At 36.6% G+C, this 27,692-nt stretch overlaps 1 protein-coding gene across 2 annotated transcripts; it reads right to left on the bottom strand.

Moving 5' to 3' along the window:
- Positions 1-25,962, bottom strand: LOC149834257 (uncharacterized). Of its 2 annotated transcripts, none has more exons than XM_090011293.1 (14): positions 25,528-25,962; positions 14,697-14,752; positions 13,456-13,630; positions 13,106-13,207; positions 10,596-10,667; positions 8,898-9,014; positions 8,743-8,820; positions 6,415-6,477; positions 6,214-6,310; positions 4,319-4,397; positions 4,018-4,226; positions 1,303-1,448; positions 1,072-1,194; positions 1-446 (listed from the first exon to the last, which is right to left on the bottom strand). In XM_090011293.1, exons 3-14 carry the CDS (start codon positions 13,504-13,506, stop codon positions 291-293), a joined length of 1,293 nt encoding a protein of 430 aa, XP_089867419.1. In that variant the 5' UTR covers positions 13,507-13,630; positions 14,697-14,752; positions 25,528-25,962; the 3' UTR covers positions 1-290. The 2 variants fall into 2 exon arrangements, with proteins under 2 accessions (XP_089867419.1, XP_089867420.1); XM_090011294.1 differs by lacking the exon at positions 25,528-25,962 and adding an exon at positions 18,572-18,658.
- Between the last annotated feature and the right edge of the window lie 1,730 nt (positions 25,963-27,692).

The following is a 27,692-nucleotide window of genomic DNA, read 5'->3' as shown; positions in this document are numbered from 1 at the left end:
AGAGAGAGCAATATTTCTTTTTATTGTCAAATAATGCTACAGATATGAAGGTTCAACCTGATCTCAGCTAATGACCAAAAAGAAAGGATTGAATGGTAGAGGGAATGGCAGGTTGAACCTCAAAAAATGGATCAAACAATAATACACAAGCAAAGACAGCTTCTTGCTGGTTGCCCTAGGAGATTGCACTGTTCAAATAATGCAGGACTTACAACCATTCATTCAAAAAATTTCCGAAGGCTCAGATTCCATACCAGAAAAGGAGCTGCATAATCATAAAAGTCTTCGCTTTAAACATCATCAAATTTCTTTGGTTGGCGCCGCTGTGTAAAACTTTTAGTTAGAGAGTTTAGGAATGAGGCACCGACTAGATGGCCCTTTTTACGGTACAGATGTTTTCCACTTAAATCCGTGCGGAGCATCCCAGGCTCTTTAGGTCGGTCAATCTGAGAAGGACAAGCAGCATAGTTTGGCATGGCCATGAATGGAAGATAATGCATGCATGTATGAATGTGTGTGTGTGTGTGTGCATCTTACCAGGAAAGCCACAGGCTCACAGCAAGGATGGCAGGCACAAGACAGAGCTTGACTCATAATTACCAGGATGCAAAATGGATATGAGAAGTGACACAAGGCAGAAGCAGGGAAGCAAATGTTAAAAATAGTATGAAGCATGAAGCAGGATATGTTTCTGAAGGGATTTTGAAAACGTACAGGAAGCAAAACAAGAAATGGCGAGAAGCGGTAGGAATTGAAAGTAGAAATGAATAAGAAATGACATGAAAACAAGTAGGAAGTGAGATAATCTCAGCAATGAAACGAGTATAATACTTGTGATTTAAAACATAATATATATTTAACAAGGGGGAAACGAGGAGCACAATTTCCCTTGCATAAAAGCACAATTCTCATTAATGGAAAGTGAGTTTCCCCATGATTCCCACTTCTTAAGTGTGCTTCCTACTCTAGGAAGTTGATTCTGGTGACTATGATTTGACTTATTAAAATGTGTATGAGGTGCACCATAAACATAAACTAAATGGCAATGCATTTACAAATAAGTGTGCATACCTTGTCTACTTTCCCATTTTTCAGGTGGTATCGAACACCTGACCAATTTATGGATTGTGTAAAATGCGAACGCATTGATGAGATTGGGTACAAAAGATTGTCAACCAACATGGCAAAGAAGACCTGCTCCACAAAACTACACAAATTAAACCTGGAAAAAAAAAGAAATAATTGCAAACGTAAACAGAAAAGACATGCACAAAAATCAGAACAGCTTTGTTATCTACTTACAAGACCCCAGTTGTATGAATGCAGAGAGACTGGTGGCTCTTCTGGTGATAACATATTGCATAGTTGAATCTCGACTTTTGTGAGGTTCCACATAGCAAGAAGTTCAAGGAAAGTGGATACAGCCAAGCAACGAACAAGCAGTAAACCTGAACAAGAACATTTCCATTGTGTATCATGTATCATCTAGAGACGCATTGCCAACATCATGGTACTTTAGCAATCAAGTGAAGCAACTATCAGTTTTCAATAAGAGTTCTCCATTATTTACCAAAAGCAGTAACTTTGCTTCAGAAAAGTAATGATACATATTTAATTCAATGAAAAAACTAAAAGAGGTTGCCATGCCAAGTGCCAACAATTCATGTGAAATCCTTTTTCACTCTGTTGGACACCTGTAAGGGAGTTTAATATTAGCAATGTTAAATCGGCTAATCAACAGTTTTCTGGACTAGAAAGCACTCCAAGTTTCATTACAATTTATCAAAATCCTAATACCAAAAGGTCATGTTTGTCATTAAGAGATTTAAGTATTAGTAACACATTTAAATTTTGATTGTATCTGACACCACAATGGAATAAGCCTGAGTTCCAATTGAAGTTGAAACTGTGGTTTTTATTGGCACTAAAAAACATTAATTTATTCAGTTTAACATTGCTAGCATTAAGCTACATTAGATTAACCAAATATCTCATCCCCATAATATACATACATACATACATACATATGTAACCACCAATATCAATCTTGGCAATATCTCAAAAAAGCAACTTATTGTGATATCATGGATTTTATATAGATCTCAAAAAAATATCAGGTCAATCTCATTGTTCTGAAAAAAAATACAAAAAAGCAAAACAAGGGGTTTTGCAAATACTCGTAATTCCTGCAAACGTAAAGAAAATAAAAATATCTTAACATATAAAAAACAAACAATAAAAAAACATAGTAAATTATAGAATACCGTAGAAGGATATTTTGATAATAAAAAAATTTGTGATATTTTCAATCTATTTGCTATTATAATATACCGTAGAAGGATCATTGTTCAACATTTTTTTTAATTTTTTCTAGATCAGACACTATAGACGTGATGCCATTAGTTTATTTAGTGAAATTGTAGATTAGGAATTTTTTATGTTCACACAGTTTTTAAGAAACCTAAAAATCAGCAGTCCATATTGCACCAGTACTTTTACTTTAAAAAAAGGTTTTTGATTAAATAATTTGATCGAAAGCTAGTTTTACAGTAACAAACAAAAACAAAAAACGTTTACATGTCTAGACTAAGCAAAAAACCTGCAACTATGGCCTTTTGAACATGGTCTACTACATACAATGGTACTACTGACCACACACACACACAGTCCATCAGTTTGGTAGGCATTAACAAGTTCAAGTTTTCCTGCTCTTTTCAATTCTTGAAACAACGTGCTGGTGCCTTGTACTGACTGCACCTGCAATGGTGTGTTAGCAAATTTACATAAAGTACACCTAGTCTTTCCAATATGAATTTTCACAATAAGAAGCAAAACTATGAACGTTTCTCATGAAAATTCTTAAAGGGCATTTTCATATAAAACCCATCTTTTGCACTATGTTCCAGAGACTCACCTTTTCAAAAAGTACATTTACAGCCTTATGCTATTTATAAAAAATAATAAAAGATAAATCAGTTGTTGTATTCTTTTATGTTAAGAGTGCAGATGAAAAATCACTTATATATAGATGAAAAAGCCAGTATTTGCTCTAAATGGATATTCTAAAGGTGATTTTCCAAAGGGTACTTTAATAAGTTTATCATAACCAAAGGTTAAGCTATAAAATCCTGAGTTAGGATGGACTAGGTCACTATTTCTCTTCCTTTCGAGAAACATAAACCTTAATAGTAAAAATAAAGTGGATCTTTTTCTGGTATATAAGGTAAAAGTTGGGTTCTTAGTTAGAAATTTCCCTTCAAATTACCGATTGGCACTGCCAATCAAATGCACTACCATTGTATTTCGAAGAACTTTTAGATGAAGCAAAACTTGGAGAATTTGCTGACCTCCACCAAGGCAGGGTAAGTGCCAAATGAGTGTCGTTGTCATTCTATGCATATTTGCTGTAGTAAAAAAATGGATTCTTTCGTATAATATAGGGAAAATTTTATTTGAAGGTTTTTGCATTGAAATTTCACTAGTTTCCATGTTTAGATTTAAATGACAACTGGACACCTGATTTTGATAAGGTTGGTCTGCAGATGCAGAAAAGAGGGGCCATACTCCTATCATTGTCACAAATATCATTGTTGGGAAGTTCACCATAAGATCTTGTGATACTTTAAAAAGAAATCCATCTTTTTAGGACAAAATGGGAATATATTGATGAATTTAAAATGAATAATAAATTAAATGTTGCAAAAAATAAAGAGAAAATATAAAAAGGAAAATTATAAATCATGTGAAAATCGCAATGTAATAAAAATACAAAAATTGAATATATGATATATCATAATCTTATTATCAATTTCATAGTTTCGTGAATTTTATTGCAACAGTCATGGTAAATTAGAAAAAAAATGGTGATGTTTGTGACCGAGGCTCATGGAAGATGATAACAAGACCACCATTAACAATTAAAGACCTAATTGCAGCCAGAGTCTCTTGGCAGTCACAGGATTAGGATAAGAGAATCTAAAACTAGGATGAACAAAACAAACAAACGTAAATGCCCACCATAGTTGCAGGATGTCCCTTTTTCCGGGTAATCACTGAATCCAACTCTTAGTGCAGCTGCAATGTGAATCATAGCCATAAAGTATGGCATAACGAAACCCCAGGATAGATAACAGTGCACAGCAAAAAGAGCTTTGTTCATCAACCAATTGGCCCTTGTTACATATGACTCCAGGACAAACGTTTGCTTCCTCAAATAGTTCCAATACCTGCATAGAAAAGTATGAAATATGAGTTGTGACCACATAGTTGAGGCATTTATAATTATCTCTTTTGGAAGATGAAATGGGTCTCTATGCACCTTGAAAAACTTAAATCACTTGCAAGTGGGTGAGGAAAGATGGCAACTGGTGGTGAAGTTATTAGTTGCTTATGTGCACCTATGACAACAGAAAGTAACACTTAGAAAAAAATGCAACTCAATCCATGCTCCAGTTATTAAAAATAAAATCAAGCATGTTCTTTTCCAAACTTTAGACATGCAGATGAGAACAAGTTATTATATAAATACTAATGCAGTTCCCTAGGTTATCTAAGGTAAGAGGGGACATATCACCCTTTGTTCTTAAAATGATATAAATATCACTGAAGGGAGGAAGAAATGAAATGTAGTGGGAGACGTGATCTCCACTCAAAAAAGTCAAGTATATCAAATAAGGCATGATCACAGGTATGCCTCCCAAACAAACCAGGCTGAATGAAAAATTCACCAAAGGATAGAAATATGTGCACAACATTCCCCAATGTGCCCTTCAAGATGCACCCACATCATTAACACCACCTTCCAACTTGTCTGCCATGCTTGTTGTGACCCGTGAAGCCATTAAGCATGTGACAAGTACATAACCCAGGAAATTTCTAATGGACAAGAGAAGCTAGGCAGCAGCCAAGGCATGAAAGACAAAGTTACCAGATTCATGATGGTTGTTCATTGAATGAACTTGGCATGCTCCCTTCTTATCAATGCCACCTCATCAAGCAATACCAACCTCAAAAGAATACACGTGTGAAAAGCACTCCATGGTTTGCCAGAAAAAAGTTAGTTCATTTATTTCACAAATGAGCACACCAGACATTTTTGATCTCTATATATTTCATTAACAAACCAATCAGTAAGATATATGGTGACCCAGATAAAAACCAAAATATCAAGTCAATGAAATTTCTGCTGTTGAAAAAATCTAAGCAGTGCTTTGGAAATTAGTTAGTCAGCTGTCAAGGTTACCATTTCAAACCGACAGCTGGGTTATGCTTTAAACCAAATAATGCAAGAAAATTTTGCAATGATGGAATTGAATCCATAAACAGAACAACATAAGGAGATATCCCCCTACAGCTTAACAAAAACCATAATTCACGAGGTATTGAGTAAGCCAGAAACCAAAACCTAGATATACAAGTTAGCCTATAAATGAATATTAAAATCATCTTTTTTCCAAAGGAAACCATCGAGTTTTTTGTGTATGCCAGAATTTGCCAACCGCCGAGGTGCACATTTACCATATCCTGTTACAGTTGTCTCTCAGTGTAAAAAACCCCAGGGTACGCCCTATTGCTCAGCAGGAAATTCTCACCATTGCTTTGGCATTCTGGCAAGGGACGCACACCTTAGGTATTGAACTCTTGATGTCCTTCAACTTGAAGGCCTTAAGATGACCCACTTAACCAGGTGTGTGGAGCCTTTGTGGCCTAAAAGCAGTCTTCAAGCAAAGAAAATATTGCATAACCGGAAGCTTCTTAGATAGGTGGGAAGCCCACTTTCCAGAAACTCACTTCGGAAGCGCGATACTCCATGCTTTTGAAATTTGATGGGAATCTTGATTCTCCCACGCTTCTCCTATACTTTCCACACGCTTCATTTATTCTTCTTATATGTTTTCTCACTCTACTTTTCATATTTTTGTGTTTCCTCTCATGCTTCTCACTCACCTCCATGTGCTTTCTCTAAATTGGCAGTCATTATTTTTAGATTTTTTTAAAAAATTAATTCTTATACTAAAAAATCATGAAATTTAAGAATAGTCACTTTTATTTGTGTTTCATTTCTATTCTCATTCAATTCTTATATTGTCTTTTTTTATTCCTCGCTTCCTATACATTTTCAAATGCATCGCTTCTCGCTTCCGCTTCCTAGCCAGGCAACCTTGGCATAAACACAAAGAATTTGATAACCATATTATAGAAGCAAAAAGCTACCTGCTACAGCAGCAAGGGTCATATCATCAGAGTATCCACCATCTCTAAGACAAGTAACCACACCATATAGGTCATTCCTGAAATCATCTGAATGCATCTGAGCAGGATATGATGCAAAAGAACAAAATTAGCACCATCTGAGGCTTATCTTCAGCCCCTCTCCATTGGCTATAGCATCAGAAAGAAATATAGAACAATTACCATCATGCAACCTCCCCATAAAAAGAATGTTCTTCCACCAGTAGCAAATCCCATTGAACAAGGCTGCAAGTATGTAACAATTCAAAATATCATAAATTCACTATTTGTAATATTATTTTATAAGAATAAGCATGTCTCAAGAACTCATTCGTTTCAAGAAGTTTGACATGTCCAAGACTTCATGCATTCCAAGCCAATGTGAGAAAACAAGATGTGAGAGGCAGCATTTGGGTGAAGAAGATGGGACAGGATGCCTATTAAATCAAATACTATTGAGTAATAAATAGTTAAATACTCCAGGTGAGCAGGAGCATGTTTGCCTGCTATCAAGAGGCCAGCTGTGATTCCATCCTTCTCCCTTCTTATAAGGGAAAGAAAAATTTTCAGGGTCTGCCTATTTGGTAAGAATTCCCAGAATTCATCACCTAACCTGATCTCCTTGTACTCAAGAGGTGTGAGGAGGAATTTGTCCTTGTCCCACCAGTACCTCTACAGCCAACAACTTCCCTCTGTCGGAGAAGACAAAAAAAAAAAGAAAAGGCAAAGCCCAAAGAATGAGCTCTAAGGCCTCCAAAGGACACAACCCAGTCACCAGTTACAGTAAAACCAAAAAGGAGTTCCATGCATAATGCAGGGAAAGTAGAAACCTGTGGCTAACGTAGAAGTTTCATTTATTTCTCAGTTTCTGTGCAACAAAAAAACAGAGTCTACATGTGTTACACTGGCAGAAAGTTGAAAGGCCTCATTAATTAAGAAGCCACCTTCGCAAGCCCATAGCCAACATTAAGAAGAAATAAGATTCTGGAGAAAAGCCATGAATAGACTAACAAAAAGATATCTAATACACAGACGAGAATCATGGTTGCCAGACTCAGAAGTGTGTCATTCACAGCAAGCAGAAGTAAAAATTGAATCATTTAAAATCTATAACAAGTGATAAGCAAAAAAGAAAAATAAGAATCTAACTGGAAGCGAGACAATACTCGAATAGAAGTGGATGCACTATGATTTCTTAACTAATAAAAACATATGATCTATGTGTTGTAGAAATATAGAACAATAAAAAAAATAATTTTCAAATGAAATACTAAATGCAAGTATACATATAAAGATTCACATTCCATATCATCAATGGCATAATAATAATTACTAATTATGGCAAATAAAGACAATAAAACTACATCACACGGATACTGCATCTTGACTACCATTCTATATCCCCTTATATGCTGGTCACATTGGAAATTTCATAAAGGCAGTGGTATCCTCATATCCATAGCAGTATTCACGTGACAGAAATAAAGTAACATAATCTCATGAATGACTAAAAAAATAGTAATCTTTCTTCCTGAAATGAAAAGAAAAAGAGTAACTTTTGACATTGTGGTTCCTATGTTTGGGAATCTTGATTCTCAAGAAATCAAATCACAATTTTAAGAATCTGGGAATTGTGCTTCCAATTTGGAGAATCTTCTCATTTCCTAGGTACTTCCCCCATTTAAAAGAAAATTATTCCTTAAACAGTTCAACAAGTCATTTCTTGCTTTCAAAGCATGTTTCCCACTCTACTAGGACACTTCCAATAAATTTGGATAACTTGCTCTGCAGCCTATGCAGTCAAAAGCGCTAACAATGCTTCAGCACTGGCACTCTTTGCACTTAAGTGAGATGTCGCCTAGAAACCTAAAATAAGTACATAAAAGTTTATAACAAAACAGAAATTGAAAACATAAAAAGTACGTCAAAATTATTAAATCATGCCTCTAAAATAGGGATGCAAACAGATCAGATCTGGAAGAGCTAAATACATGGGAGAGTCAGATCCGGATCGGGTTGGAAGTTGGAACAGCCAAAAATCACAAAACCCGTATCCTGGATCTGACCAAATTAAATTTTAGCGCATTCTCTCTAAATGCAACCACTAGGTATTGGGCCAGCATCTAGGGTGCCTAGACATGCTTTTAACAAGAGACACTACAACAGGTATTAGGCAATAAGATCTAGAACATACAGTAACTTCATATTGTCTTGTGTGACTGAGTATTGAAGGCATCTCTGCAAGTACCCAGCTAAAATACAATGAATAAGCAAGTAATATGCTCGGTTCTTCATTCAACTCATAGGGGTTATCCCCAGCTTTCCTATCAAAAAACAGAAAAGAAGAAGAGGGCATCCAATAAGTTTTTTCTATAACTCTAGATTAATTAAACAAGAAACTTTCCTTTTTTTCATGTAAATAGCACTCAAGTTCAAGAAAATTCTGCAGGACAGAATACTTCGAACATGCCAAACAGAATGTATGCGATATCAAAAGAACTAGTTGCATACCATGTGATATTCATAAATGCAGTAACTTCCTAGAGTCCCAGAAGGCAAATCAAGAGGATATCCAGTTTGAATAAATATCTGCATGGCATATCCATGTCAGCAAACCTTTTGCCTAGAGGATCCTCTCACACCCATTATAGAAATTGTGAACGTACCTTAGGGTTCTTCTCCATCTCTGCAGTGAGGGCTCCAATAGTCCCAGGATGCAGCCTAACATCATCATCCAGGAACAAAACGTACTTGCTGTCTTTATGCATTCTCTCCACGCCAACCTATTCAGATACAAGCATAACACAACATAAATTGAAATGTTCCAAGAACATCAAATCCTAAAAATACATGGGATAAAAAAACAGCTTCAAGAACAAAAATTACTAAGAATCTCATTAAAGAAAATCTTGAATCAAACTTCCATGAGATTCATCAACAAGAATCCTTATAACAATGCATTTCAAAATCATGAAGAGATATATTTAGAGTGGATATTTAATTTCTTTTGCCAAATGGCACCTAAAATGTTGCAGAGTGTAATCACAAGAATGCATAATATTCTGGAAGAACAAAAGAGAAAGCATCAGTGCAACAGAAAAGAAATTGAAGATGACTTGATACAGCATACGGTAAATGAAGATTGTTGCACTAAAAGTAAAAGATAGAAAACAGATGATAATGGAGAAAGTCCTAGCAAAGAAAACAAAGCCATATGAGCATAAAAGACAATGCAAGTTTCATAGTCTTGTGTCATGCCTAACATGTCCATTCCATTCCTCTTTCTATGCAACATTGTATAAAGTTATTACACCAGTCTTAGTATTTTCAATAATCCATTTCAGAATTGTTGCATCCTTTGGCACCTTTTAGCCAGTTCCAGATGGCCCACTGGTGGCAACGTTCATTGGAAATTTGCACAAAGATGGCTCACCCCTAACCAAGTACCTAACAATCTACACATCCAGAAAAAAGAAAGACTTGAGGTGCAATGGAAAAGGAGAAACAATGAAAACCTGAATACAATTTTTAATGCACAAAAAGATTCCTAAAAGGAAAGACTTAAATGTGATCAAAAGTTGAAAAGATAACCATTACCACAATAAGCAGGACCAAAACTTATAAAAGGTAGGGAGAAAGAACATAAGATGCAGAAGCAGCCCAAGCAAATGGAACCATTACCACAATAAGCAGGACCAAAACTTCTAAAAGATAGGGAGAAAGAACATAAGATACAGAAGTAGCCCAAGCAGATGGTTTAGCTAACTCAGCTTTTCTGTAGACATATTTCAACAATCGCTTTGGAAATTCATAAGGACCGACCTTGGAAGCTATAAATCTCTGAGACTAATTTACTAAAATCTCAGAGGGAGACTTTTGGAGAATAAAGAAAGAAAAAACTTTTCATTGTTTTCAAGATTTCAAATAAAGGGCCAATGAGTTCTAATTGTTTATGCTTCATGTTTCTCACTTTTTTGGGGTAATCAAACAACTACATATTTTCTTAATGCAGGTAATTGGATTAGCTTATTCAGGTGAAAAATTACCATTCTACAACTTCATAACCTCTTGTAGCCCCAAGCACAAAATAGAAAAGTAAACATAAACTAAGATAGCATCAGCCCCTCCCCTCCCCAAAATAAAAAACAGAGAGAGAGAGAGAGAGATTTCTCTCATAACAGGCTAGCATGAGGTAAGGATCCAACACCCTTATCTGGCTTTTCACATGGGGAAAGAGGGACTGACATGAAGGATAAGGCAGTGCTTGAAAATATTTCACATATAGGTTTCAGTAAATACTGAATCATGTTGCATTCAATTTACCAAAATAAATTATACATCAAGAAACAAACATGTTCACATACTAACTGATTATGAATTTTCTGACTGCAGGTTGTCGACAACCCAGCTACAACAATCTTTGCATCAATAGAGTCCTGCCAAGGAACAGTGACAAACAACATATCAGAACCGCAAAACGAGAGAACCTATATAGATAATATGAGGCATATTTATAGATTTCAATAGACATCAGAATAACTGGGATAAAAATCTGAGGATGCACATCTCTATGGTTTGAACACATGCAAGACTGACCAGATCCTCTATTTCCACATACCAGGTGAGGGGAGGCAAAGAAGGGAAATGGGAACTTATCATATGATTCTGAAACCTGGACTCCTCAAAATTCTGCTATAAACAAGGAATGGAACTGAACCCAATAATAATGATCCAATGAAAGAAAAGAAACTTTATTTTCATTTTTGAAGCCAATAAAAAGTGAAATTCTTGGCACATGTGGTGTGTCAGTCTCTTGGTAAACAGGGGCCTCAATTTCTTTATCATATTACTATCCAGCCCAAATCTCTGTTAGCTTGTGCACGTCCATTTTTAATGGACGTGGGCATATGGGTATATATGACAAAGATCCGATCCAGATGAGAATATGGCTTATAACATCTGGCTTAGGTATCATATAATTTTCATCAGGATTCAGACCCACATCATAATCAAATTGGTGGAATCCTAACCGCTGAATGATGATGGAAAAACATCAATCTTTTTTATTTTTTTCATAGAGGGATGAGCTCACAGCAGGTCTTAAGAACTCGGTCATCAACATAAAAGTTGCCAGAACTTTAACTAGTGTACATATGAAGCCACATTAGATAAATAATGTATTACATTGTTGTGAGAGGCGTACGCCTCAATACCTGAAGCGTACGCCTCAGAGGCGAAGCGCACGCTCAAGGTATTGAGGCATTGCAGTGAAGCGTTTCAGGCTTGAAACACACGCTTCACTCATGTGAAGCGCACGCCTCAAGTCGAAATGTGCTTCGCTTCTAAGGCGTGCACATCATGTTTGGAGTCGCTCAAATCGGAGCTCGACGGGCTGCTCGGACTGAGACATAGGACGCCGACGGTGACGGAAGAGGGGCTGGCACCGTCGGAGCTGTTGGATCGCTTGGCCGGAGGGTTGCCGGCAGTGGAGCACTTGCGCTTGAGGGTGGAGTTCCAGTGGTTCTTGATGGCGTTGTCTGTGCGGCCGGAGAGGATGCGGCCGATGGTGGCCCACTTATTGCCGTAGCGGGCGGGAGGAGGGAATGAAAAACCTCGCCTACGACGCCGGAGATGCCATAGCGGACAGATTGATGAACTAGTCCCACCCTTCCGCATACCGGATCATGATCGCCGCACCGTGGAGCGTCGAGGAGATGACGGAGGATCCCCGCAGGTTGACGGCATCTGCCTTCCCGACGACATCCACGTTCCTGACGGCCCGAAACACTGGCAAGGACTGCACGGATACGGCAAGGCGCTCCCTCTGATCCTGGGAAGCGAAGAGGTCGAGGTGGAGGAGGTAGCGGTTCTTGGGGTGGTAGACGGCGCGGAGGAGACGAAGGACGCGGTCGCAGTCACCGTTGGAGCCGGAGATGAAGTAGGCGAGGGAGGGAGGGTGCGGGACTGCGGAGATGGAGGCGGAGGTTGGGTTAGGGTTAAGGATCGGAGGATTGGGGAGGAAGTGGGCAGAGCGGAGAGGGGGGAGTGAGGAGGGCGTGCGGCAAGAGAAAGAGAGGATGAAGAGGAGGAGGGAGGCGAGGGAGGTGGAGAGGAGGCGCTTCCCCTCCTTCGTTGAGGTCGACGTTAGCGCTAGGGTTTGCTGGTGCGGTTGCATTTCCCGGTGGCGGTGGTGGCATTTTTTCTCGGGTGGCAGTTCTTCAGTGCGACGTGTTGAGAGGCTTTCGGACCGGAGAGGTGGTTGGCGACTTGGCTCTTTCTCGTTTCTTGCTTCGCAAACAACACTGTGTTTTCCAAAATTTACAGAAACGCCATTTCAGAGTACAGATCGGGATAAAGTGGTTTGGATATGGTGGGGCATGCTTGATCCGAAGTTTATGGGTCGGTTCCGTATTCGGATTATCCTACTCACAACCACAGCCATCCATCATTTGCCATCGTAGATCTTGTGAAGACACAATTTATTTTATACTATCATTTATTATTTATTATTAGTTTTTATTTAAAATTTTCATTATTTTATTAATATTATATATTTTATTATTTTGATCATGAAGCTTACGCTTCAACGCCTCGAGGCTTACGCTTCGCTTCATAACAGGCTCAACGCCTCGCTTCGCCTCATCGCATTTAACAACCTTGATGTATTAGGATCGTTGCATAAATCCTTTACATCAGATTGGCTTGTTTGAGGATAATAGATGACTCCTAATATTACCATTTATTCGGCAACTAATACTGTTAACAAATGATGACAGATGCTCCAGCCTTTTGCAATACATAAATTTACTGGTATCTCTCTAACCTAGACAAATTATAAAACAGCACAGGAACATGATAAAGAAAAAGTATTCACCTTATAATCTGAAATCAAGAAGGATACAGCATGATAAGCTGGATCATCAGTACTCTCAACTACAAAAAGAAATTCCAAGGGTCCACCATAGAGAGAAGTTATCTGCATTGAAGTATTTACACAGACAATGTAGAATTAGTCATCAAAACAAATAAAAGCAAAAGAAGGCCAAAGAAGAAATGGAAAGACCAATATGAGCACATGAAAAACTCTCATTGGAAAACAAATGAATGGAGGACATCCACCTAAGAATACTATCTAGCCATATTTATCATTATTGGTACTACTTTGAGAAATATCATGTAGCAGTGCATCTAATAGAACCCAGTTTGCTATAAAGGAAATACAACCTGACTTCTCCAGTTTTGCAGATTGTGCTCTCCAAAACCTTTTAAAGGCATGATAACCGACACTCTTGGCAAGTTTATCTGGCTGTAGTGATCAAGGTCATTAATATCTTCACACAGAAACGCAAAGTTATTGCCTCTTCTGATTCGATCTTTTAATTTTTTAATCTCTCTATTCCTGGAAAAGGATAAAGCATATTTCAGCATAAGCAAGGACATAATATGCTTGCAGCTTAATGTACTAAATTAGTGTTCATGCTATTTTTACTACTTTAAAGTTTCAAGTTAGCTTTACAAGAATAATTGTTGGAGCTTTATAATTACTTCTGTATTTAATTTCAGAATAACACAAAAAGTTTAATGATGGGACATGCCTCAAGAAAATGCTTTTCTGCATTTGTCTGTCTTCACTGCTTCAGTGTTTTATTTTTGGCATACATAGAAACAAAACCATTTATGTAAGTGGGTACAATAATACCTCAACAATCTGGACATAATAAACCTCCCAAATAATTTGTCAATGCAAAATCTTTTTAAAAAGCAAAATACAGATTGTTTTGTTTAAACTAAAATCATTTTTCTAGAAACATAAAAAAACAGGATACCTCGAAATAAAAGGAATATATGCATCTGAACCAATTGACTCAGTTATATGGAACAATGTAGGGTCTGTTAGACAAATCAACAAAAAAAAATGATGCCGATGATTATTAGCTTCATGACTGTTAGTTAGCCTTCACAGAAAGAAAAGATCCACATGCACATTGAGCCTAGCAGATCCACAGGGCATTCAAGGATAATAATCAAGATTAAATAAATGTCCGACTCAGTAAAGGTATAGCATAGATGAAATCCACCTCATGCACCATTTACATCTCAAACTCTGCAGAAAAATCTTGAACAGTATGCACCAATTCAAAAACCAATCAGAACCACTGGAGCCCAAAGAAAACCTTCTGAAATATCTAACGAATCTAATGAGTAATGACAGTCCACATTTGAGACTCCTTGATTTTCAAATCAATAAGAAAAATCCATTAGGATTATTTTGGGCAAAATGAGACAAATACATTCAAGAAAGATATTTTGTTTTGTTCCAAAATAGTAAGATAAACAAAAGAATAACACAGAATATGATAGTAATTACATACCCATGATATGATCAACAGCTATAACAATAAATATAACATGAAATATGATATAACAAACAAACAATTACATAAATACGTGGACAACTTCAATACCTGACATAAGCAGCCAAAGTCCAGCCCAGAGCAAGAGTTAAACAAATTATGCATCCCTAAAGATAGAAAACAATGTCAGACAAAATGAAAAGTTCACTATTACAAAGCTCAATGAGAAGTTCACTATTACAAAGTTCAGCCATGTACTTTAAAAGAACAACAAACCCAGTGCATTCATATCATAGTTACACACAGTGCTGATTATGAGAGATGATGTTGGTGGGTCTGGATCCAAGATCCAGAAACAGATCTGAGTTTATTGGATTATTTTATTCTTTCCTATAATGCCCTTTGTGTTATGTATAGAGTCTTTGTTTATGTTGGGTATTTTTGTCATAGTAAAATTATGTGACAGTTTTAATATACAAAGGAGTCATTCACACGATATCCCACATTGTAAATTGTGCAGCAACAGCCCCTTTTACATCTGGTTATTCTTCTTCCTCCTCTTTAATTACTTTGGAGATTTAAGATACCTAAATATATAATGATACTGAGGACAAATAGCATCAATGTTTCCATAAAAAAGGATTGGGGAGAAAAATAGTACAATAATATCAGGAAAATATCATAAAATGTTGATAAACGCTCATGAGCATTTTCACTATTTTTCATATGTTTCCAGGCAGAAAATTCTGTTTTGAATGATTCTAATGGGTTATTGGAATTAATGATGGAACAGACCTTATCCAATATCTCAAATGATCGCATGGTCACATTTTGTTTAAGTGGCACTTTAATCATTTGTCAATAATGAGACAATACCCACCTCTTTCACTCATGCTTCACACCCTTTTATGGACGTTGTATGTGAGTCTCTTTATAGTGTCTCTCTTACATTTATGTGAAACCAAAAAGGAATAGTACAAGTTTATTCCGACATCAAACAAAAAGTGAGGTTGAGGGACCTCTTATATATAAGGTGAGAGGACTAGTTATAACGAGGCATTTAAAAGAAAAAAAGCTTGTCACATTATACCTTGTTAAACATTTTACTTACTAGATTTTATTACAACTTAAAAAAAAGTAAAGAAGACTCCATTAGCTTGGCCAAGTAGATTGGGACTTGCTTGGTTGATTTGACCGGCTTTAGTTCAAACCGCACCATATTGCTTTTGTGACTCTGTTAGGTGCTGATATGAGAAACTGGGCAGAGTCACGAGGTGACTCGCCAAATTTTGACAACTATGAATGCTACTCTTGAGGTAGTATTTGCCAGTTCCACTTTTGGGTGCAAATATAAAGCCAAAGGAGTAAATGCCTCAAACACCTCCTCAATTCCTTGGTTGCTTTCTCAATTCCTTTCTCCCAAAATAACCATTATCAGAGTAGTTGACAGAAGTCTAGCCACTTCCTCCCTACCAGAACTACCAGCTCCCAAACAATTTATAACAGCAATTTAAGATGTTGTTACACTATCACATGATATAATGGTATAATAAGGAGGGTGCAAGAGAGGTTTGAGCTGCTTTTATCACAAAAAAACTTTGAAAGTCCACACTTGGACATCTAAGATTTGAAAATAAGGGGAAAGGCATTTGGCAATAAGGGAAAGACATACTAGGGAACAAATGATGAAAGTTGACATGATAAAAATGTAAGGATGTTGAGGGAATCAAGGAAGTGGTGGGAGAGGCCTACTTGTTCAATATTTACCAAGGGAAGGGAAAAAAACATGGGGAACAAGCAGAGTGTGGATTGAGTATGTTTACGAGATAGACAACCACACCTCATCGATAGATGTATAAAAAGTACGCTAAAGGGAACGAAAATAAAGGAGAGGGCGCAGACCACTAAGAGGTTGCAAACACATGATATGAAGAGCAGAATCCATACTAAGGGTCTGATGACCCTAGTGATGCAAGTCACCACTATTGAAGCTATATCAATGCATTGATTTTGAGAAGAGAAGGATCCAAAGGAGGTCACCAGACTAGGAAGTGAAAGAAGGAAACGAAACCAGAAGCGAGGTATTTAAAATTTATAAAAACTGTGAAGCAACGAAAAATCAATTTAAAAGTAAAAATAGGAATAAAAAAGGAAGTGATATGGGATCGAGTAGGAAGCAAAATACTAATCAAATAGGAAGGGAATAAAAACTAAAATAAAAATGACAATTCTTAAACTTCATGATTTTGCAATGTAAGAATTAAATTCTTCTCAAGATATAAAAATGATGGCTGTCAATTTGGAGAAAATACATGAGAAGTGAGTGAGAAGCATGAAAGAAAGCACATGGAAAACATGAAAAGAAGTATGAGAGAAGTGCATAGAAAGCATGTAGTGAAGCAGGGAAGAAACATATGGGAAGCACAGGAGAAGCATGGGAGAATCAAAATTTTCATAAAGTTTCGGAAGATAGGAGTATTGCTCTTCCAAAGAAAGTTTATGAGAAGTGCATTTCTCACCTATCTATGAAGCTTCTGGTAACTCTCTGGTCATCCAACCTTCACAGCAACCATGATCTATTATGAAATGCTACATCCAAGCTAGACATGATGGCTAACATAGCTATTGGTAGTGTTGGGGCATCTCTTTAAGCAGAAGACAGCACCAAGTCAGCCAACCAAACCAAAGGGCCGATTAAGTTCACTAGAAAGTGTTCCTCAAAGTTCGTATAGCATGTAATGACTCAGTTATGGGCCTCAGCAAGCCTTGTACAATTGTTGAACCTTAGTACCCATCCATTATTATTGTGAACCTCCATAATGACCATGGATTTCACCAATAGAAATACCACTAACCAAATAACACCTATGATGCAACAGATGCACCAAGCAAGACTGTCATATCTGATCCAATCCCAAATCCCTGTAATGTTCAAATGTAAGGTTCAGATAAACACCGACAATATAGGCTGATTGCTAACATAATGACCAAGAACCACAAATTGATCCAAAGATATTGATACTTGATCAATTCCACGTGTTTAGGGACCCATTCCTTATGTATTTGAGTTGAAACCAATCTCCAATCATGAACAACCAACTTCTGTAGAATCAATCAATTACATTCTGCTGTCTAGCATCCAAAACAATAGATCTCCTTGAATTATCGTGCTAACCCACCACACAACCCACTTCATCTTCCATACATGATTCCATGTTATCAGGATTTTTTGGGGAAAGGAAAATTTCGCAATAAACTCAAAAAAATTGTTTTTCTCAGGAAATTCTCTGAAAATATCAGTATATTTAAATTTTAAAAAATACATAGATAGTATATAAAAATACAAGAAAAATACAATTGTATATGCATAAAGTATATAAATATTGTGTTAATAACGTGATAATATCGGTGTTTTTCTCAGGGTTACATTGGTTTCTGCAACCTCGCGACAGAATCAGGATATTGTCAATAAATGGTCGAAATTTGCGACTGTGCTTCTATCATCAATATTAGGAAACCACTGCACTGACATCCGTCATGTTCTAGATGTCATGCGCCACAAATCGGCCAGGACAAAACCTTTCATCCTGTTTTCCAGCATCAAGAGCAGGCAATGCAGAAATTTTGGACGTTTCACCAAGGCTAAATGTAAATTATGCAACCCCTCTACATAGAAAATACATAAATAATTAAATATAAATCATACCATGGCTAAACCTTGGACAAAAAAAGAACGCACACAAGCGATCCTGCAAACTCATAGTCGATATATACCTCAACATTTCAGAGAACTTGTAATAAAAAAAAAGGATTGAACCAATATCACGATCCTAAACACGCATCCACGATTCCCTCCCAAAATTTCGACTGAAGAACACAACAATCAAGCCAAACAACGAATCACACGAATCACAAAGCCGAGAACTCCGAAACCGGGCGATCTCGAACGTCGTCGGGGAGAGGGAGGAAGAAGAAAAAGCGTGTACCTGGATCTGGAAGAAGACCGCGAGCGGGATGCAGAACGCATTGCTCGCCGCGATGAGGTGCGAGTCGAGCGTCCCCGACGAGACCATCCTCAGACCCCGCCGAAGATCCGCCGGCGAATAAAGCGAGCCAGAATCAGAAGTGAAACGAATCTCGTCCGGACTCTCTCAGATCGCCTTTCTACAGAGCGATCGGGAGGAGAGACCGAGACGAAACCTCCAGAGTGAAGGAGGAGGAGGAGGAGAACGACGGAGGAGGAAGGGAAAGAAGAGGAAGGAAGGGAGGAAGAAGGGAAGACCGAGGGGTGGGAGGCGAGTATTTATAGGGGCGAAGGAGGGAGAGTGAACAGTGGCCACAAGTTTTCGTCCCCACGGAGCGGAGAGAGCGAGCGATGGCCTCAGCGCGCGCGGCAAAGCTGAAACCATCGGAGGGAGCGGGAGAGAGGGGAGGGAGGGAGGCAGCCTATTTTTGTAAATAACGGATCCAGCTCCTATTATTATTATTTTTTTTATTATTATTATTTTTATTTTTATTTTTATTTTTTTGCCCCAAGGGTTGGCGTAGTGGGCGGGCAGTCAAGGTTTCATACTGACGGACGTCGTCTGGGCAAGCCAATGCATAGCATAAGCCCGGACGGCAGGGTCCTGCGGGCATGACGATCATAGATATGGCAGGCCGAGCTAGCGTAACCAGGTCTTAGTGACGGGTGCAGCAGGTTATAAATTAAAAAAAAAAAACTTTTATTTTTTTTATGTTCAATATGAATAATATTTTCATCTATGTCAGATCATTTTCTCAAACTGATTTGGCAGATCATCTTATCTGCTCTTACGAGAGGGGCTGGGGCAAGGTCTCTACCCCCACCCCGTTTTAAAAATCTGCCCTCCATCCTCAGACGGGTTTTGATTTTAACCTTCATCCCTACCTCCATCCTGTTTTATGTCCTTCATTCCCAGTCCAAACCGGATGAGGCGGGGCGGAGGCCCATTTCCCCTCAGTCCACTGTCATCCCTAAAGAGAATTTTAGCATTTTACTAACCAATATTGGGGAGGGTGGGGCAAAGCATAAGTTCATCCCTGCATGGGTTTTGATTTAAGCCTCCATCCCCATTTCATGTCCTTCATTCTCGGTTTACATTAGACGAGGCAGGGCCAGGCTCCGATCTATATACTTAATTCATAGGTGCTCAATTGTGCTGACCGTTCATCCTGTGCATCGTAATGAACGATCAACGTGCAAAAATGAGAAAAAAAAATAAAAAATGTGCTTTTTTTTGCTAAAACAACCTTTGGAGGTGCTTTCAAACCGCCGCTAAAGGTCTGGCGCTTCAAAACGCCATTAAAAGTCTAACCGAGACACGTGCAGCATTTTATTTTTTTAGCAGTGCTTTGAAAGCACGGTATTTTTTCTATTTTTCATGTTTTTTTCATGCTGACCGTTAATCACACTGCATGATGGATGGTCAGCGCTTGAGTTCGGATTGAGACCCTACTATATATATATATATATATATATATATATGTGTGTGTGTTTGCATGTAAAAGAAAGGCTTAGCAAATTTTAATTTTTTATTATTTTTTGTTGTGTTTTCAGTGAAAACCAGTTGCTAAAGATGCAAAAGTCAACAGTTATAAAAAGCATAAATTTTGTCCAACTCAAAAAAAAACTTTATCCAAAGGACAATTCCCTCTAATTGTCCATGCTGCACTAAAACTTAAAAATCGAACGGCCATCATTTGTTCCACACTTTTCAATGATAAATTGTTTTCTCTCTCTTTATATATATATAATGCGTGCATGTCCCCCGCTGTAAAGAAAAAAGAAAATAGCATCTAGTGGTGTGCAAAAGCACCAGTAAAGGTCGAGGGCCTTTAGTGGCACGTATGCGCTACAAGTGAAATGCACTGCTAAAGCCTTTGAAACTCTGGTGACGCTTGTGGGCATCACTAAAGGTCCTTCTTATAAACTTGTGTATGCCATTGATAGCAAGTGTATGGTGTAACATCAAATCATTTACAGTTTAACATTATACCTATAGTTTAAAAACCTGTCGGGTTGACTCGGTCAAGATCACCCTGTCACCGGGTCAAAAAACAGTTGTGACCCGACTTTAACAAAACTCGACTCAGTCATGGGTGAGTCATATATATATATATTAGTAATAAAATTATACATTAAATATATTAGTAAAAATACTATAAAATATAGAAAATATATACATATATTTATATATTTTATATAAAATATAAAGTTTAACATGACCCAGCTGAGTCATGAGTTACTCACGGATGAGCCTAGTGACGACTCACAGGGTTTTAAAACACTGATTATACCTCTCTCTCTCTCTCTCTCTCTCTCTCTCTCTCTCTCTATATATATATATATATATATATATATATATATATATATATATATATATATATATGGGATAACATTTGGAAACATGCACCTCTTTTTTTTTATTGAAGCTAACCCTACAGATGTTATATGCATTCTTTGCTTAGTGGCTTACAATATGCAATACTTTCCCATGTCATAACATTGTGTTTTTTCATCAAAGAAACATGATCCAAAAGCTAGTTTTCACAATTTTAAACATGTTGAATCCATCCATAAGATAGTTTTGATCAAAACAAACTTGTGCATGGAGATGAGCCATTATAACTCAATGGTGCCATTACCAAATGAATATTTCTCCTAAGGCTTAGTTGGTCAGCCTCTTTATTTCTCCAAAGGATGGTAGGTGCCATCAAGCTTACCCATGAGCGAGAGGAAAGGCATGAAGTCCTATACTATTCATCATCCAAAACAACTCCTTTAAAGAAGATTGCCCACTCAACAAAACATGTAGAACACATCTTGAAAGTCAAATATGCTACAAAAAATTAAAAATTAAAAAATATATAACTTTTCCTCCGGGGATGTAGAACCCATGAATGTAGCCAATATTTTCAAAATAAATAAAATCTAGAAAATGTTGTTTTGAAGGCTAAAAATGCATTTCAAGTTAGAATAACTATGAAATGAGCCAAAAGTATTGAATTTTTGCATATAACTCCTAACGTGAAATGACTCGATCAAAATTGGGGTGTTTAACAATACTTCTCTTTATTGTCAAGTATACGAAGGGTCACCAATTTTGGAAAGGCTAAAGGATTGACTCTATCACCGTGCTTTTTTTAAAAAAGTCTTGTAAAAAACAAAGACATTGACGAGACATTGCAAGTTATAGCTAAAGTCATGGACATAGCTAGGGTCTCTTTATGATACATGTCTATGGAAACATAGAGGAGCCAAACAATGTTGTATCAAAGACTAAGCTAATACCTTGTTTTACACGATCATTTTTTCTTGAATTCGGTAGGCGAATGAGACATTTTTGTTAAGAGAGGTTAGACAAAACAAGTGTCTTATCATGTAAGATTGCATAGAAGACAATTGACACATTTTTTTCAAAAGACAAATATTTATTGAAAAGACAAGGATAAAGACAAACTTTTATGACAAAGACTTTAGGATACAACAAAGACATTTTTTTGAATATGACAGTCATTTTGGAGACGATACACTTGGTTCTGACATGCTTGGAGATAAAGATGGTTATGCGCTTGTCAAATGTATATTAAATTGTTCTATCAATCTGTAGGATAACCTTTGGACCTAATGTTTAAGTTGTCTACATGATGATCCTAATATAGGAATGAGTAGACTTACCTAATAGAACAATTATGTTACTACGAATTATATTAGCTGAATAAAACTTTTTAGTAACAAGCTGAAAAATGCATATGACATGACATGCTAATTGATAAAATGCTATTATTTGACTTATTTTGATCAAGATAATTACAAAACAAGTTCTTAAGACAAATTTTTTGACTCATAAAAGATCAACCTTTTGAGAAAACAATGCAAATGATTCTTATCCTGGTAAAAGTCATCTCTGATACAAAAAAATGACTTGATAAAATGCATTGTGACACCCTAAAAAAATCAGCAATTTTTTTTTTTTGAAAATAGAGCACAAAGCCGAATAACAAATTTTCTCATCTTTGAAATCATTTTGAAAGAAACCTATCACACATCGGAAGTAAAACATTTTCAATGAAGCAATGTTTCTATTGATATGCATGATAAGTTTACAAAATTTTAGTGGTGAACTTCAATAATTTTTTTACAAAATTTACATTATAAATATTCTTGATAAAAGCCCCAAAACACACACAGGGCCCTCAAGGAAGTAGAAGAGTCACGATCCAGCTCCAAGTATACTCAAGTCCATTGCATTCATCACGTCAAACCCACCTACCCATGAGTACCAAAAAAGGGAAAAGAAGGGGTGAGATAAACATGTCTCAACAGGTAACACGACCACCCATCTCGCGATCTCGAATATAGATAGGTTGACAAGCCAATCTGAACTTCAATCAAGTCCAAGGCTCAACACGAGTTCAAATCCCGACTACGAGATTTGACTCGACACAACCTTCATCTCAAGAGGTATCTCTACGAACCATGCACACCCTAGATGTATGCATATCTTTTATTTTTTTCTCCATTTAAGTTCTTTTGCTTGCTATAAATTGCTTACAAAAAAATTATTTAAGTTTTGATAGTATTACTATTTCCATGAGGGCATTACTGCTCGGGCTGCTATAGGCTCATCAGTCTACATGGGGATGTATTTTCAACCAAGAGTGTTTTACATATTATATTATTAACCCTACAGGAACTTGGTTATACCAACACCAAGGTCCAAAACCCTCCGTCAAAGTGTTCTTTCTCTTGAAAAAGTCATAGTGAACTACCCTAGCATACATAGTTGAACCTCAAACAAAAAATGAGTTTGTAGAAGACTAGTTCACCCTAGTGACCAAAGCAGGGCTCACAACAACACTCCACCGCCAGCTGAGAAAGAGTCTATCATCAACTCAACACATTCCACGGGATTGGTGCAAACTCGCTCTGAAAACGAGTACAAAGTCGCTGAATGTGACAAGTTACCCCATCTTTTAGGGTATAACCAAACTGATATGTGTAACTTGTTTTATATTTAATTAAAATTTATTCTTAATTTAGTTCACAATGTACCCTCTGTGTACACAACGAGCTACACTGAAATCTCTAACTTAAGAGAAATTATCTTTCTTGAAACTAGTGCAATAACCTTATTGCATTCTTGAGTCACCTTTGTGGCTGAAGTCTTACGCTCAATGAATCCTTATTGCACCCTACATTAGGCTCTAACTTGGAAAAATCATTTTCCAAGATCTAATTTACAAGAAAATTTGAGAAACTTGGTAAACCTCAACACGTTGAATACAAAGTTTAATAAAAAACCTTTGAAACATTTTAAGATATGAGAAAACTAAGGCATCATAGTTGCTAGTGTCAGGGCAGCGTAGTGTCTATAACGGGGACAATAAAACATTTTTCATTTATATATAATTTCTTTTGAAAAGAAGTTCAGGGCAGCACAAAGCCCATGACAGAAAGATGTTTTGAAAGGGTGAACAGGTCAACGTAAATGCCTTGACAGGAAAAAAATTCAAAAGAAGGTACGGGGGGGGGGGGGCAGCATAGTGCCCATGACAGAAAATTTTTGAAAGACAAATTAGGGCAGCGTATCCACTATGCATAGATATATTTATATATATTACATATTTTTTTCAGCATGAAAGACATATCAACCATTTCAATATTACTAAGAAAAACAAAAATTTATTTTCTAATCCATAAACCAGAAAATGCACGCTTTATTCATAACTAAAAAGGAAAGTTTCTTTGACAGGCAACCACAAGCATACAAGTGAATGCCAAACTAATTTTCCTTAACATCATTACCAAGCATACATATACCAAAACTATAAAATTTTCTTCTTTGAACAACATTCTAAACCTACCCATATGTATATAAAAACAAAAAATATTATTAATTGTTTTTTTCTTATTTAACAACATGATAAGCAATACCATCTCATCGTTGGATTCCCAAATATCAAACAAAAAAAATCGCAGGCATGCATTTCTATATATATATTTTTTTAACCCATATAAATTCAAAATAGAACCCTTTTTTTCATTTAACAGCATAGTAAACTTAACCAAGTCGTTATTTGAAATCCCAATAAACCAGAAAATCGTAGGGGTCGATTTCTATAAAAAAAATTTAGACAGAGAGAAATCAAAACTGAAATTTAATCACATGAATCAGCATGATAAATATAACCATCTCACTATTGTAATTCCAAACATTGAACCAAAAAAATTGCAGGGCATGGTTTTTTTTATAAATAAAATTTTATTTTCAGTAACATATAAATCAAACAAACACCCTTTTTTTTAATCAGCATGATAAACAGAACCATCACCATTACATTATGGAATTCCAAACATCAAACCAAGAAAATTTGCAGAGCATGGCTTATATAAAAAAAAATTTATTTCAGACATATGAATCAAATTGAATTTTTTTTTCTCATGAATCAACATGTTAACCGTCACCATTTCATTATTGAAATTGCAAACATCAAAACAGGAAAATTTGTAGGGCATGGTTTATATTAAATAAATTATTTACAGACATATATAAATCAAACTGAATTATCTTTTTTTTAAATCAGCATGTTAACCACAACCATTTCACTATGGGATTTCCAAACATAAAACCAAAAAAATCGCAAAGCATGGTAACTATATAAAAATTTTATTTCAGATACGTATACATCAAAACTATTTTTTTTTTCTATGAAACAACATGACAAACGTGCCCATGTCATTAATGGAACCCCAAACTTCAAACCAGAATCACAGGGCAAGGTAACTATATAAAAAATATATTTTAGATACGTATACATCAAAATTGATTTTTTTTTTCATAAAACAACATACACGATACAGCCACTCAAACGCCCTATGCATGCCACTAATCATGAAAATGAGGGGCCGTGTACCTACCTTGTTCTCTTAATCCGACAGGCACAATCCCTAGACACAATACACAAACCCCTAGCATGCCCACAGCCACCGCTTGTCCTCCTCCTCGAGGATGCCCAAAACAGCACAAAAGAGAAGCCAAAAAAAAATAGAAAATAAATAAAGTAACATAGGGAAAAAATAATGAAATAGGAATGAAGAAGAAGAGGAGGAGGGAGGGACCGACCTATCCAAGGTCGTCCTCCCTTCGAAGCTCCTCTGATGGGGGCATCTCCTCAATGGCAGCAACAAAGGAGAACAAGGAAAGGGGCAGCTCCCACGCAGCACCAGGACGAGGCTAGGAAGAAGATGGTGGTGCACCGCCGGTGCCGCCGAAAATCGGGTGGAGATGGTGGAGGAGAGGAAGAGGATGAGAGAGAGTGTTAGGGGGGTGCGGCAAGGAGATGAGAAGGGTGAGAGAGCAAAGTCATTGAGGAGAAAGGAAAGGGGTTTAAATTGGGGGTGGATTCGGTTAGGATCCATCCGGATCCTGCCTCAATGGGTCAACTAGCCTCCTAGTTGGTCTAACTGGGTCCAACCTAGTTAGACCAACTAGGGCTGGACCCTAGCAGGGTCAGCCACTTGGTTGAGCTCAACTGACCTTAGCAGGGTTAGCTCTGCTGGGGTTGGCTAGATTGGGTTGCAAGGACTATATTGCCCTTCATGCTAGAAAAAATGCTAAATGAGTCTCCTAGACCCATTTCTAGCCTCCCACGTGTTTAAAAACAACATCTCATTTCACTGGATCAACCTAAAACGGCTTTTTTGGGGTTGACCATGTTGGGTCAACTCAATGTCAGACAATTATGACATGCATGACCAAAATCTCTTTGAAACACTGAAACACTCTTAAAATATACATAATGCTCTTGAAACTTGTCGGGCTTACTCTAAGCTCGTATTAACTATGTTTCTAATGAAATAAAGATTGTTCTTCTTAGAAAAATACATAAGAATTCAACCATACATATGAAAATAAAAAATATCTCAATTTTTTATTATCTAAATAGGAAAGGATTAGTTGTTCAAAGTAGGAAGGTCTTGCCAATGATCAACCATCGATCTCAAGACAAAGTAAAAACCTTATTTCATACAAAAGTCTCTTTGACATAATAAGTAGTGATGCAATGTAAGAAGTCTTGTCGATGACCAACTATCAATCTCAACGAAACAAACAACTGGATAAAATATAATAGGTCAATGACATCTTTTTAAAAGATTGACGCAAAATAACATCTCTTGTAAAACCTATGATAATGAACCATGCATTTCAAAAAAACTCAATTTTTGGTAAAATAAAAAAAATTACAAAAAAAAAATGTCAAAAGAAATCTTATTGTAGGATCAACTTGTAGACCTTTTTAGGTCAAATGCAATAACATAAATTATTGGATGCAATATGAATGCTATTAATGAGACAATCAAATCATGGTGCAAAAATAACTTCATGACAAACAAATAACAGAACAAATACGATATTTATAACTGATAATGGTGTATGTCATAATGCTAAGTGCTATGGTGGGACTTATGAAATGCAATGTAAATGATGATCTAAGTCTAAAATGACTGCCATTTTTTTTTAAAAAGAAATCGCCCCTTGCTAAAATTGCTAAGAACAAATTTTGAAAATAAAAATTTTCATTTGACTGAATATTTGTCATGGAAAGTCTTGCAGATATGAGAAGAATGAGTGTTAAAGTGAGTATGTGCAACTTGCATTACTTAGCAACAATTTGATTCTTTGTCAATGTTGACTTACTTTACCTTCTAGTTTTTTCTCCTAATTAGAGTCATTATAAAATAACAGACTCATTCTTCTTTAATAGAACAAATCTTATTTTTAACCTTTAAACTTCAAAGCAACTAGTCATAGAGGCACATGTATAAGTTAATGCTTCAATAATAGCTAATTTAATCTCACAAAGATTGAGACTCTAAGAACTTTTAAATGAGCAAAACTCTTTAGCCATTTAGGCATGAAAATGAGAGTTTCAAGTGCATAAAAGCCCATGACTTTTTATTCTAATACAATTTAATCTTCTCGCTCCAAGGCTTGCATCAAACTTATACATATTGAATATTTTTAAGTGACTAACCATTTTTCAAAGACTTTGAAAGAAACAATAGGATGTGTTATGAACTTG

The sequence above is a fragment of the Nuphar pumila genome, chromosome 6, assembly GCF_984573655.1.
Source record: "Nuphar pumila chromosome 6, dmNupPumi1.hap1.1, whole genome shotgun sequence".
Taxonomy (NCBI): Eukaryota; Viridiplantae; Streptophyta; class Magnoliopsida; order Nymphaeales; family Nymphaeaceae; genus Nuphar; species Nuphar pumila.
Note: the sequence above shows the minus strand (reverse complement) of the source record. Positions and strands in the feature narration are given on the sequence as shown.

Excerpts from the sequence above, each read along its gene's own strand:
- LOC149834257 (XM_090011294.1), bottom strand. The coding sequence starts at position 18,658 with ATGGTCTCGTCGGGGACGCTCGACTCGCACCTCATCGCGGCGAGCAAT. Across the intron at positions 13,631-14,696 it reads ACTTTGGCTGCTTATGTCAG|GAATAGAGAGATTAAAAAAT; the intron begins GTATTGAAGTTG and ends ATCCTTTTCCAG. Across the intron at positions 1,449-4,017 it reads AGGGACATCCTGCAACTATG|GTTTACTGCTTGTTCGTTGC; the intron begins GTGGGCATTTAC and ends GTTCTTGTTCAG.